The 13846-nt window shown below is 41.6% G+C and overlaps 2 protein-coding genes across 6 annotated transcripts in view; one reads left to right on the top strand and one right to left on the bottom strand.

The window, feature by feature from the left end:
• Positions 1 to 4112, bottom strand: part of LRP4 (LDL receptor related protein 4) — a 95285-nt gene extending 91173 nt beyond the window's left edge. The window contains exons 1-2 of one of the 2 annotated variants that reach the window (XM_021401383.1): positions 3983 to 4112; positions 4 to 104 (exon numbers count right to left, since the gene is read on the bottom strand). In XM_021401383.1, coding sequence (XP_021257058.1) covers positions 4 to 22 — 19 coding nt within the window. In that variant the 5' untranslated portion in view covers positions 23 to 104; positions 3983 to 4112. Of the gene's footprint in view, positions 1 to 3; positions 105 to 2902; positions 2920 to 3982 lie in introns of those variants that run through there. The other variant, XM_021401380.1, reaches the window with a different exon arrangement.
• Positions 4414 to 13846, top strand: part of C6H11orf49 (chromosome 6 C11orf49 homolog) — an 81418-nt gene continuing 71985 nt past the window's right edge. For 3 of the 4 annotated variants that reach the window (XM_021401419.1, XM_021401417.1, XM_021401420.1), the window contains exon 1: positions 4414 to 4566. In XM_021401419.1, coding sequence (XP_021257094.1) covers positions 4527 to 4566 — 40 coding nt within the window. In that variant the 5' untranslated portion in view covers positions 4414 to 4526. Of the gene's footprint in view, positions 4567 to 4635; positions 4844 to 13846 lie in introns of those variants that run through there. The other variant, XM_021401418.1, reaches the window with a different exon arrangement.

The following is a 13846-nucleotide window of genomic DNA, read 5'->3' as shown; positions in this document are numbered from 1 at the left end:
CACATGCATAGAAGTCAGACATGGACAAGACTGAAGACTCCTCACAGCCTAGTTCTTCATGTGTTGCAGTAGTAAATCTTAAAGCAATAGTCTCCAACTGCCTCCTTCAGAAAAAAATAAAAAGGAAAGTTAAGATTTTGCCTCCAATACTTCTTGGATTTGATGTAATTACGTTAGCAATAATTGTTATAATTCTAAGCAAATAAAATATTTCATCCTAAGAAAAAATAATAGAAGCCAGACAAAATGACTCAGTCTGCTTAAAGCGGTATTTCCTCTGGAATTTGCTGCTTGATATCTAGTCCTGTTTATTATTCTATATAATGAAAGAGCGGTTGTTTCTCAGGAGAACTTTGGCTAATAAAGAGAAATATTTCAGGTCAAATTTGATAATACCATTTAGAATAATGAACAGAAAACCAGCAAGGATTAAGCTACACAATTAACATAGTGGGCTCAAAGTATGTGGAAATGGAAGAGAATAGAAATGTAATCTAAACTAATTGCTGAGAAACACTTACAAAGCTGACACAGGAAGGACTTTTCCAGTCCATGCATCAGAATTTAACAGGGAAATTCTCTTTCATGATATAATTTAAATTATACCACTGATTTTCTTCTAACTTGTGGTCACAAGGGCTCTCATATAATTAAACTAGCCCAACTTACCTAAAGGTATGATTTCTGAAAGCCTACTTAAACCAGACTTAAAGGGGAATTAAGCTAAATGAAATCAAATGCTGGTAGACAAAACTCAGAAATTTCAGTTTAAAAAATATAAGTTAAAAGATTCCAGGGTGAACGGCAACCCCAAGAGTCTATTCCATATGCTCATCCTAAAGTGATGATCACCTGATCATTTCCCAAAGGGTTTCTGATAGAGAACACTATAGTTTTTCACTATCATTCTCCCAGCAAGGTCTGAAAGAACATTAAATCCCTGTTAAAGGGCTCCTTTTCCTGGAGCAGCTATTAAGTAGATGCTTTCCACTGACCCAGAAAAGCCTTCTCAATTTAAAAGAGCTTTTTATTAAAATGCAATACTCCTGAGTGCTAAGATTCATATGGGGAAATATACTTAACATCCACAGCCAGCCTGGCAGCGTTTCTCCTTTTTCAGGTAGCGAGTGTGAGAAGACCAGGTGAGTACTAGAGCTGACCTGTTATATCACCTAATCCCAGCCCTAGCAAGTCCAGAAAGGAATTACAAAGAAGTCTATAAATGGCTCCAGAAGTGACATCTTGTTTTTAAATAGTTTTCTTTGAGCTATTAACAGTCAGGTGCCATTACTACTGAAATGTATTACTACCACAAATGGGTTCAGAGTCTAAAAGGATTCCCTGAGCTGGTTTAAAGGAAATAATGAAGTCCAACTCACAAAAACCAAACAGTAAGAAAAACAAACAAATAAAAAATCCCAAATAAATAAGGAATAGAAATATGGTGTAGTATTTAAAACTGGACTTGAAAAATCCCTTGTAAATGAATGCTCCAGATAATGATCAAGGCAAAATTGAGTTTTACAGAAATAAACAACAAAAAAGAAACTGCACAATCTGTGGAAAGGTTCCTACCAGCTCAAAAGACTGGCAGCATAGAAGAGAAAAAGCTTCTAGATTTGGCTTTTCAACATCAGCAAAACTACCTGGCTAATGGTGAAAGATTACTTGTGAAAACATTAGTTTTGAAACTACAGGAGTAGTAAACTACTCTTAAACCAATGGGGGTCCATCAAATTCTGCAATTCAATTCCTCTCCAGCAGTGGCCCAGAACGAGATACCTCATTGCAAAGTGACAGAAACTCTAAAGTAAGTAGTTATGGAATAGACTTCACATCAGGAGAAATGTTTTCAAAAACCCAATTAGTCAATTGGCTTTGCTATGGAGTATAGTAGTTCGTAGTTTTCCAGATATTGTACTTTTTTTTTTTTTTTTTTTTTTGCTATGCTTTTATATGTAATAACATAATCTCATATTTTTCCATTGTAATGCTATAGATTGTCGGAGAGCCCAGCAATAATAGTGGGCTAGCAAAGTCCTAGGCTGTAGCAATTAGGGGTAAGCCCAGGTGTGGCAGCCAGGGTTACAGAAGCAAAGGAAAAAAGCTGCTTACCCTGGGAAGACCTCAGGTATGCAGGGATCTCCAGCAAAATATCCTTGCCTCTACTGCCAACCCTTAAGTGAGGTCTGGGAAGGGGTGGATCCTGGCTCTAGCCCTTCTAGTCACTCAGATGCACTGCATGCACCTAAGCTCCCCTGGGTTGGCCCTGCCTTCCCACCAGATGCTCAATCGCTGGTTCAGGCTGTGACTCAGCATTTCCACTACACTCATTCTGCGTGAAAACACCTATTTCTCTTCTGCTTCAATTCTGTTGAATTCCTGGCCTCAAAAATATCTTACATCAATGTATTCTACAATCTGATTTTATCTAGTATCAGCAATCTCCCTTCTTCAGATTTATGGCCTTTTAAATACACACACTTAAACGCACAAATGGCGAAACTGGGTATAGAAGAGTTTTTAAGTGAACTTTCTTGTATCACAAACCGTTTAGATAACATTTTCATTTTCTAGGTTATACCTACTCTCTTTAACGCAGTCTTATTTTTTATCTGACCACTCTTCACACTGGAATGTCTCACTGTTTGTTTCTTACATTATTCTCACTACTCATCTTTTAAATATTTATATCCAAGACATATTAATTTAAAGACAATACAAGACAAAGAGAACAGAGTGGCCCAGTCAGTCTTGTGGGAGGAATGTAAATAGGTTAGCTATAACATCCTGTTTGCTCTTTTTTAACTGTGGTTGTGACTGTGAGTAGAGGTTGAAGATGGGTTTCCAACAGCAACATTCAGCTTTTTCCCCCAGTGGAATATAAGAAAGTTGTACACACATCTCTCTGAGTTTCAGCTGGCATGGAATCGTTTTCTTCAGTGTCTGGAATGATTTTATATTTTTTGCTCTAGGAGAAAAACAAAGTTGATAACATGCTAATGTTTACAGTTGCTGCTAAGCAGTGTTGTACAGAGCCAAGACCATTCTCAGAGAAGGGCCCAAGGAGCTGGGAGGGAACAGAATTGGGACAGCTGACTTAAACTGGCCATTGGGATATTCCATATCATATGACGTCATGCAGAAGGAGTTTTGAAGGGGGTGGGAGTTCATCTTGTGTTCTTCCACTGCTGGAGGGGCCGGCTGGGCTTTGGTTGGGAGGTGGTGAATTATTGCTTGTGCATCACTTGTTATATACATTCATATATTTATACATACATACATATAGTCACAATGATTATCCATTTCCTTTTCTCTGCCTTAGTAAATAGTTTTATCTCAACACACAGGTTTTACTTTTTTTTTTCCTGATTCTCTCCCTCATCCCATTGGGAAGGGGGGAGGTGTGCACATGACTGTGTGGTGCTCAGCCACCCACCAGATTAAACCACAACAATATCTAAGTGTTTTATTTCATTTCTGTTGCTTTGCATTTGTCATTAAAAACACACAACACTTCCCAGTCCTTCATTTGGAACTCCTGGGATTACATCCTGGGCTGGGATATTTCTAATGTTGATGTGAGAAACTGCAAAGGCATTTGGAAGTTTTAGTCCATCCAGCTTCTGGGGAAGGGGCACCCAGCAAGGCCAGTTCCTGCCATGGGAATAGCTCTGCTGGGACAAGGGCCATTCCCTGAGAAGTTCCCAGATTAACAGAAAGAGCAGAAAGGGCCCCATAGCTCAGGACTTTTCTGCTACCTTCTGCTTTCCTGCGAACAACAGGCAATACCTGATGCTCCCCATTCCTTCCTCTCTAGAGCACCAGGGTTGCAAAACAAACAAACAAACGAACACAGGAGCAGAGTGAGCAGTAGTGACAAGACAGATGTAACTGCATGGGGCCTCCTTGGTCACTGCTGGCCCTGCTCTCTGGGATAAACTTGTTACACAATACCCTTCAGTATCTTTATTGCCATTACCTTAGAATTCAGGTCTTTCCGCTGCAACTGTAGCTCACGGTTTCCAGCTGCCCCCTGGCATTAGGCATCTGCTGGTTTCCAAACTAAATTTAACTGGAATTACTTTTCAAATGTTTCTCCACGTTTGTCACTTCAGCCCTTCTCCCTCTGTTGAGTCGCCTGGCCCTGGAGCACACAACCCCAGACCATCACCCAGACCCTCCCTCAGAGCCAGGCCGCCACACCACCCCTGCGGTCCCCTCCTCAGGACCAGGCCGCCACGCTCCTCCACAGACCCTTCTCATCAGGTCCCTCCTTTCCCGCCTCTCTCGCAGCCCCGCATCGCGGGCGGCCGTGCCCCTTTCGGGGGTGCCGCGGCGGGGCGGGGGCTGAGGCGGGACAGGAGCCCGAGCCGCTTTTGGGCCGGAACTCTGGCGGTGTGAGGGCGCGTTCCTAGCCGGGGCGTGCGGAGGAGCAACGCCAGGCCCTGAGCGCCGGGAGCGTCGGGCGCCTTGGAAACGGACGGAAGCCGGGAGGTGGCGGCGGCGGTGGAGGCGGTGGGAGGATGCTGAGCCCCGAGCGGCTGCCTGGGCCCGAGTACCTAGGTGAGGAGCGAGGCAGCCCAGTCCCCCGGCTGCGGCCCGGCGTGAAGTAGAGCTCGGTGGGGTAGGAGGCGGCTCGGCCTTCCCGGGGAGCGCTTTGCCGGCCTCGGGACCGCGTGTGAGGCGAAGCGGGTGGGGAGCTCGGTGCCCGCCTCAGCTCGGCCAGGGAGGGGCACCGCGGGGCCAGGGTCTCCTTGAGGGGGCTGCGGTCTTCCTGATGGTCTGAGGAGAGCAAGCTGCTCGCTTCTGCATCAGAAAAGGTGCTGCTCTTAGGCTGCAAGTAAGTGGTCTGATGGTGGGCTTTTCCTCTGAAATAAAGGTAATATTTCCTGCTGATCTCTTTATGCCACATAACATAAAAACCTTTTAACTTACAAAGCAGCCACTCCCCTGCGGGCTGCATCCTTTTGCTCTGGCAGTTGGTGTTACCACTACATGTTCCAGTAAACTAAAGAGTGAAATGATTAGGTGTTATTGTGTCAAGTGAAAGATAATTATGAGGGAGAGAAGTCAATATGACTTCACTTAATTGCTAAAGAGGAGATGAACTGCAAGCTGTAAGCATTTGGATTGTGTTCAAATCAATGTTTTTGAAGTGAGACTCTTCAGCCATTACTTTCGAGGCCCGAGAGGCTGTTTGCTAATAACTGTTATTAAGGTATGCTTAATTTTCCATGGCTTTCTTGTACAAGGAAAGGCAAGAAATGGTGTCAGTTGGTTTGCATTACGTGTTTCAGCATGGTTTTGCCGCCTCTGGTAAGTCAGAATGGAACGGAGCTGGAGAAACATTGTGGCTTCTAGTAAAGGGAAAGATACCCTTGCAGGGGGAGGCTGAAACAGCTGTTACTTCAGCCTAGCACAAGGGTCAATGAGTACGGATCTGACATCTCTTTCAGAGTGCACCATGATAGTAAAGAGGCCTGAAGAGTTTAAGCAGAGGGTTGATATACGTCCTCTTGGAGTAGAACCACTTTGCACTTTAACTGCTAGACTGCTGGTAGGTGCTTTGTGCGTGCCTACATAACCACACTGCAGTTCTGTGTTACAGAAACTCGAGGCAGGAAATAAGAGTTTTAGCTCTCTGCTCAGGGTGATTCTTGAGAGATTCACTTTGATGAAGTTCTTATTATGGATTTCAATGTTGGCATTAGTTCAGGTATTCGAGAACAATATTGCAGCATGCCATTTAGATACACCCCTCAATTGTGTGTCATTCTGTTACACTACATCAGCATTTTCAACCTACAGATTAATGGAGGCACTCATAGCTTTTCCACAGAATTGCTCTAGGCTGAAACTTGCAAATTTTTTTTTTTTTTTAACAAGCCAACTTGGTTTTGGGCTTATTTAATTGTTTTTAATGAAATAGGCACTTAACTCTTACTTGTGTGAAACTTGTCAGTTAGGATTGGATCAGTCAAAACAAGCTAGGAAGCAGGCTACCAATTCTTAAGGTGTAAGAAGAAATAACCAGTTTTCTGTTTTACACCTAAAATTGAGAAGTGAGACTTTGGAGAGGTGTGCAACATTGTGCAAGCAGCTCTATTAGCCTACATGAAGTGAGTCTCCTTTGTCTCTGTTCTACTTGCTGATCTACCATTCCCCCCGCCCCTTTTTTTTTTTTTTGTAAAACCTTCTAAATTATTCTGATGTTTGGATTAGAAAAAGACATGTGCAAGCACGTGGGCAACCTGATTAAGCTGTGCATGTCGCTGTTCATTGCAGGGGAGTTGGACTAGAGGACCTTTAAAGGTCCCTTCCAACTCTAAGGATTCTATGATTCTATGTCAGATCGAGTAGTAATTGTCTAAGAGCTTGTTCTGTTGATCATGTAGAGAGGGCATCTTTCTGTTTAAGTTGCAGTCTGTCCTCTATTAGAAAGTGTTTGCTACACTGGGGTATTTTCATTGGCTGCAAATGTTATCAGGAAAAATTGTTCTGTCTTCATGAGGCTGCTCACAGATCCTACGGAATGAATTCTGTCTTCAGAGTGGGAAATCAATAAACAGTGTTTTCATAAGATACATTTTTGTTTTCTACACTGCCCTGGCATTCTGGAATCACTGTTATTTGGATTTGTCCTCTTTGGTATCTCTAAGTCTTGTTAATAGAGGTGTCTGATGTGGGGTTGTAAGCAATTGTGATTAAAAAAAAAAGTTTCACACTCTGTAATTTCATTCTGAAATTGTGTTGCCCCAGGCTTCCACATAAGATATTCTTTAGTCTCCTAGACTGGATGACACTCTTTCTTTCCTGACCTGGAAAGGGCAAGCTTCACCTAGCCTCTTTTCTCCCTTTTCCTTTCTCGATTCCCAAAACAAGTCAAATGAATTTAGTTGCCAAAGTAGCCTTTTGTGCTACTTGAGGTGTTTATCTGTTTATCTTTTATTTTTTCCTCCGTATGTAAGGTTAATCTTTTGTGTCCAGTTTGGATGCTAAGAGGACAACATGCTTAAATATATTGTAAAGGAATTAGAAGCAATCGTGAGTTAAAATAAAAATGAACAGAGAGAAATGAATCAAGCATTCACTTAGGATGAAAAATAACTGCAAATTCTTGGTACAGGGAAATTCCTGGGAAATGCAAATCTCATGCCATAGTGACTGTGAGACAGTAGGTAGAAGAACAGAGATGACTTGAATTCAGTGAACAGGAAAGGGGATGATGTCTGCAAAGTCCACAGAAAGGCTGCAGTGAAGAAGTTGTAGTAAGCAGGATATTTTAAACAGTATTTTCACTGAATAAACAATAGTTAGCGTTCAGGGATGGTGATGAAAATGTGTTTTGTGTTTGATGGATGAGACTAGAACTACAGTAGGCAAAATAAAGCTTATTTGAGACACTTTTCCAGGCCTTCCTCATTATGGTTTAATAACTGGTGATTGCTCCATTATTTATAATAGGCAACAGAGCGCTCAGTTTATTGTTCTACTCATGCAGCTGCTTCTGAAGCTTCAAACTGTAGATTTCCCCATGTTCTCTGTTAAAAAGAAAATGCTGAAGATTATTGCAATTTTCTGAAATTTTCCTCTGGATTCTCCTTCTCTCTACTCACCAATTCCAGGATGTTTTTTTTTCTTCCTTTGCCAGCGTAAGACATGTAAGAACATAAATATACTGTTAGGGAAATGCCTTATTGGTAAAGCATGGGGCTATTAAGTGCCAGGAAAGTGGTCCTGTTTCCTCATCTCTCTTAGGCTTAACGAATTGAAGGAACATTCACATTTTACAAAGCCAAGAGTAGCTTCCAGCAAAGAACTCCAGTTTTGCAGTGGCCTTGCACAAAACTGGGGCTTACTCTTCTCCTGAACAGAAATACTGAGTTAGAAAGTCCAAGTGCACACTCAGCAAGTTTGCAGATGACACCAAGCTCTGTGGTGCAGTCAATGTGCCTGAGGGATGGGATGCTGTTCAGAGAGACCCAGACAGGCTGGAACGGTGGGTGTAGGTGAACCTCATGAGGTTCAACAAATCCAAGTGCAAAGTCTTGCACCTGGGTTGTGGCAACTCCCACTATCAATACAAGCTGGGGGTGAAAGGATGTGAATACAGCCCTGCTGTAAAGGGCTTGGGGGTACTGGTGGATGGTAAGCCAGACATGAGCCAGTGATGTGTGTTTACAGCCCAGAAAGCCAACAATATCCTGGGCTGTATCAAAAGAAGTATGGCCAGCAGGTGGAAGGAGGTGATCCTGCCCCTCTGCTCTGCGTTGATGAGACCTCACCTGGAATGCTGTGTGGGGCTCTGAGCAGCCTGATCTAACTGTAGGTGTTCCTGTTCTCTGGAGTTGGACTGGATGGCCTTTAAACTCAACCCTTCTAGCTCAAAAGATTCTATAATTGTATGATTTTCTTTACCCTCGTGTTCAATGCATTTGTATCTAGGCATCTTGACCAATGTTCAGTGTCCTCATAGTTGAGACATTTGCTAAGCTTCTGTGGAGCACTCCATCTGAAGGACATCATGGTCTTAAAAGAGAAAACAATACCATTTTCTTTTCCCTTTCTTACTCTTTTGTGTAAATAGGAGAGCTATAATGTGGAGAATGAATTATTTCCCCACTGATGTATTGAAGTTTGCTTGTAAGGATGATAAGCTTGAATCTTCTTAGACTCAGTGCAGTACTTTCTCCAAAAGATTGCAGCTTCAAACCAAATCTCCTGCTGCACTACAGGACATCTGCTTTAGCTTGATAGGTATCACATGGAATCTGATCCTGAGTGACATAGATTTCCAAAACTGGAGAGTATAGAGACCTCTGTAAGCATGAATTGACAGGGAGCCTATCAAAGGCTATCTAATGTCCTTGTAACAAGCTGGAATGGTCATTACTTCCACAATGTTAATAATATGCTGAATAAACTCAGATTTATTTATTTTTTTAGTGGGAAAAAAGCTCAACAATTGGGCAGTGAAGAGGTGGTGATGCCTAGCAACTGCACTACTTTTTGCAGGAGGTAGTTGATGGAGGGACTTGGACAATGAAGGCAGTCTGTGAGCGGTCTCAGGATGCGTACTCAGTGAAAGACTATAAAGTCATGGTTTGTGATTAATATGCTGATTGTTTGAAACAAATATTTAGTTATGGTCAGGATAAAATTATAAGCTGAACCATTTCTCAAAATTTTTGTTGGAAGCAATTTTGAATCTGTGAACATATAGAATACAATGTGTCGTGTCGGCATTTAGCATGCGTTCCTGCATAGCTGGTCATGTCTCATTCATGTCGTAGTGTTATCTCTGTTATGACCAGGTCTACTTGCACTTTGTTACACGTTCTGTCCTTTAACCTTGTTTTTTAGAGTTAATGGAAAACTGTGCTGCTAAGCTGTGCAAAGCTGGGAGGAACTACAGTTGTATGGTGATTTAACTTCTAGGTTGATAGTTTTATTTACATAATTCTCTTGCTAAGGGTGGTCCTTGGGGATATCTGAGGACATTAAAAAGAGCATCCTGAAAGATCATTAATGCTGAAAAGTCTTCCAGAGCTGATGTTATTCTGTTTTTGCAGTTCATACGCATCATTATTATTCACATAATATTAACTATAAATTGTTTTCATGTTGCTGTAGGTGTTTCTTTCTAATGTGCTTTAATATAGTAGTACCCTTAGTTAAGCTCCAGTTTTGAATAAATTCTGAAAGTATATTTAGCTGATAATTTGTATGCTCCTAGAGATTTAAAAACACCAAAAGTATTTCAAGTACATTAAATCTTGTAATGCTCTTGAACTTCTGATAACTGAAATGAATTATAATGGTAATTGCATTAAAATGTGTATTTTGAGCACTTTAGTTGAGGAGGAGGAAAATAATCAATACAAATCAGTCTTGTTATCCAGGAATTCCCACTCCTGATTTTTCAAAACGTTCTGCTATGCCAGGAATGAAGCAGTCAAGAGAAAAACACTCATGTGCACACAGTAGATAAGCTCTGGTAGAGAGCTTGTGTTCTGTTAGAAGGCATCTCTCATGACAAGCTGGGCGATAATGTAGCTAGCTGATTTGATAATTTGATAAATAAGACTCGGCCACTGCTCTAGGCTCCGGTTCTGCTGGTGCTTTAAATGGAGGATACCTACTGACCAGTTCTGATGTGTGTTTTACCATCCTATGTAAGTTTATTCCAGCCTTTCTTCTGCTGGTGTACTGATCTTCAGGGTGAGCTTTTTTGTTATTGTTGTTTTGTTATTGTTTTATTGGCCTCTTAAAAAAGGCTTCTCTTTCCAAGAATTTTGCTTCTTATTAACATAAACTTAGGGACGCGTACCTAAGCTGTAAACCTAGGTAACTAATATGCAAAAGCAGTATGGTTAACTCCATCATGTTGCCGTTGTGTGCTGAAAGGGGTATTGTGTAACCCATGCAAATGGCACTGCAGCACATAGGAGCTGCGAGTATTGAGACTTTATGAGTGCTGCTGGTAATAAAAAATTACATATACACTATGTCATTACTTAAAGGTGACATGTATTTTCTTTCTTCCTCCTGAATTTCTGACTTAGATAATGTCAGCGCATACATTCTGTTTCAGGTAGTAGTATTTTCCTTTTCCTTCGTGACTTTCCTCAAATATTTATCAGTGCTTGTTCTTATAATATTTTTAGTCAAACCTACAAATTACCAGGACTGTTTGTTCTCATAAGAAGAAACGAGTCATTTACTGGCTTATAAAAGGACTGTTTTTACTATTTTAAACACAAACGTAAAAATAATTTGATACAGTTACAGCTAAAAGGAATTAGTTGGGATTGTGTAAACTATTGTAGTGGAGAACGTAGGGACTGTGAATTGAGTGTGGATGTAATTCTTGCTCTGGCTTTTACTTGTACACTGGAGGAAACTCGTATGACCTGATCAGGCCATGCTTGAATTGAACAGCCACCGTTCAACCCTGAATTTGGTTTTGATCCAAAGTGCATTAATTCCAAAATGCACTTTGAACCTTGTGCGAGTGAGTGGCGATGGGGCACTGGTGTGTGAACAGAGTGGCAATGCCATCAGTGCCATTCTCTCAAGTGCTGGAGTAGCTGACTTTGAGGGAGCTGTTGTACGTATTGCAATTGATTGTGCAGACTCTAGGTGTAATGTCATCGCTAGTGGCTTAATGATAAGAATTAAGCTATTCTGTGAAAAGATATCTACTTGACATCAAGTTATTGGCTGCCAGAAGACTGTTCTCTGAACTTAATGCTGTTGTGTCTTCCTGTGAGAGGTGCCTGGCAGGTTTTAAGTCTGATAACAAGAAGCAGTACCTACCAAATGAGTGTGGCAGGCACACTTGGTTCCTTTTTGGGGTAGTTGCATGGGATTTTAAGGAACAGTTTAACAAAGGTGTTGCATGGTCCATTAGCTTGGAGGATTTCGTATGAGCAGGGAAGAGAGCCATAGTTGGAATAAGTCATAAACAATAAATGATGAGGATAGTGTATATGGAAGCTGCAGTATACTGGAATTCTACCAGGAAGACAATGAGTGGAGAAGTCACGTTGTAATTGTATCATTTCATGTGCATTTGAGTTTTCCATTCTGATTTGGACTTGTTGCTTTATTGCAAAGTTGGCCTAAAAAATAGGAGCAGCATCTATACCAATACAACATTAGCTCCCTGAATTTTCAAAGAGTTTGAAACAGTATTAAAACCTTTGAATCATCATGTTTATTTTACATTGGACCCTGTGGATTTTTAACTTTGTGCTTACATAAATAGGTAATGTTGCAGTATAGTTCCAATGTTTGTTATGGAAAGTACCCTTTACATAAATTATGGTACCAGTGTTTTGCTATAACTAGACCCCTGGCATTTCATTTTGTCTCTCTGGCCTGCTAGAACCTGCCCATAAATTAATTTTTTCTATGACTTTTCTGTGTAGGATAGAGTTGGTTGGGCTAAAAAACACTGCTTGTACCACTCCGTGGAACTCAGCAGCCAGAAAACAGGAAGCCAGAGCTGGGATTTGATTTGGCAGTGTGAACCACGCTACCTGGAAAACAGCATAGCAGTTGAAGAGCGAAGGAGAGAGGCTTCTTAAGTAGATTGCAAGTGCTATATTCTTTTAGTTCTCTGCTCACAATTTTCTTCCCTCCCCTGCTTCCCTATCTGCCTTATGGGAAATGGGGAGAGATGATCTTTGCCAGGATCCTGAGACCACGTGACAAAAATTTTAATGAATATCCATTCTCCAGTGACAGTATTCATCAGTGACCCATACATATTTGTGTACAATTTTAAGGGTGACAGAAATGCCTGAAATTCTGTGTTGAAGGTTAATTTATTCTCCAGGTACAGACTCAAAGGTATTTGTTAGAGAGGTCAGTTTTACTGTGATGTTTAGCACTGTGGGGACCGTGCCTGTTTATTCCTTTAGACTTTTAGGGGAGAGGTTAATGACTCTAAAGAAGTGAAATAATGAAAATATGTCTTTCGCTGATAGGGACTCTTCTACAACAAGGAGTGTATACACGCCCACGAAGTTTAGAAAATGGTTTTGCAGTTGAGTAGGAACATACTGCAGACTGAGAGGAGTGGAAGCCTGTTTGCTAGTGTGGTTTCCTGGCTTAATCTGGTACCTCTGACAGCTCTAGAGGGGCCTGGGAAGATGTTTCTGGGTACAAGATGGGCTGCATAATGAAGAGGGAAGAAGGATGGGCTGAAATAAAGTTACCCAGATGCTGTTATCTTAAGACTGTGACTGAGCTGCACGACTCATTCCTCCCTCGGGGGACACAGGTGCGCAGAGCTATTTTTCTTTAATCACTCACATAAATTAAATTTATTCCTTTGCATTAAAATAATTAAATAAGCTACGCCCTGTATCTTTTAGTGCCAGATCATATCTTTGAACCTTTGGCTCACCGTTTTGCTATCAGCTGCAAGGTATTTTCCAGGGTGTGCTTAACCAATTTTACCATTGTCCTAAAAAGTGTTCTAGTCAGAGAAATCCCCTGATAGCAATCAATGTTCATACGTACTTTTAATCGCTATATCCACTGGGAATAATCGTTTCCGGGCCTCTCTTGAAGCCCACCTGCCCCACACTAAGATGAAAGGGACTTCCATGTTGTGTATCAAGTGGCACAGGCTTGATGCCTACCAGGATATTAAGCACAAATTAAAATGGTTTGAAGAATGTTGATGTGGGTCTGTGGTTGGCCAGTTGCTAGTTGAGGGGGGGTGATGCTGCCAAGTCTGAAACAGATTGGCAAGGAGCAAGAACAGCCTTCGCCTTTCCTACATCCCCTAAGGGTTTTCTCCTGCCCTTTTTAGGACACGACACTACTTGCAAAGGTGCAGTACCATACGTGCTTAGGATGGAGGTGTGTGCTTTGGGAACAGAGCTTGTATGCTTTCCAGGTTAGGAACAATTTTCATGGGTTCGTTGTGACTTGTTTTCTGATTGTTGAACTTGTAGGTTTGGAAAGTCTACTGCTTGCTAGCTGGTGCATCACGCCAGACTCAGCTCTTTGTTCCTCCAAGTTGATTTCCAGCCAAAAACATCAAAGACACTCAGTGGCAAATCTGTACTGTTTCCTTCCTGGCAAACGCTTGATTTCTGCAGTCTGCCCCCTGTAGAAGCAGCAAAATGGTTTGTCATTCTTACTTGGAAGACTTACTAGTGTGGTTGGGTACTGGCAGATCTGCCTCTTCTGAAACCTCCTCAGGTTTGGTTTAGGTAGTTACTTGGGACTGACTGTTGAGCAATATAAATCTCTCCTGGCATTGAGACCTGTTCCCCACCTGCCACTCCAAGAACATTCGTTGATGCTTGTGTGGAAACAGATG

Source organism: Numida meleagris, chromosome 6 (assembly GCF_002078875.1).
Source record: "Numida meleagris isolate 19003 breed g44 Domestic line chromosome 6, NumMel1.0, whole genome shotgun sequence".
NCBI lineage: Eukaryota > Metazoa > Chordata > Aves > Galliformes > Numididae > Numida > Numida meleagris.
The sequence above is the reverse complement of the archived record's forward strand: the minus strand, read 5'-3'. Positions and strand labels throughout refer to the sequence as shown.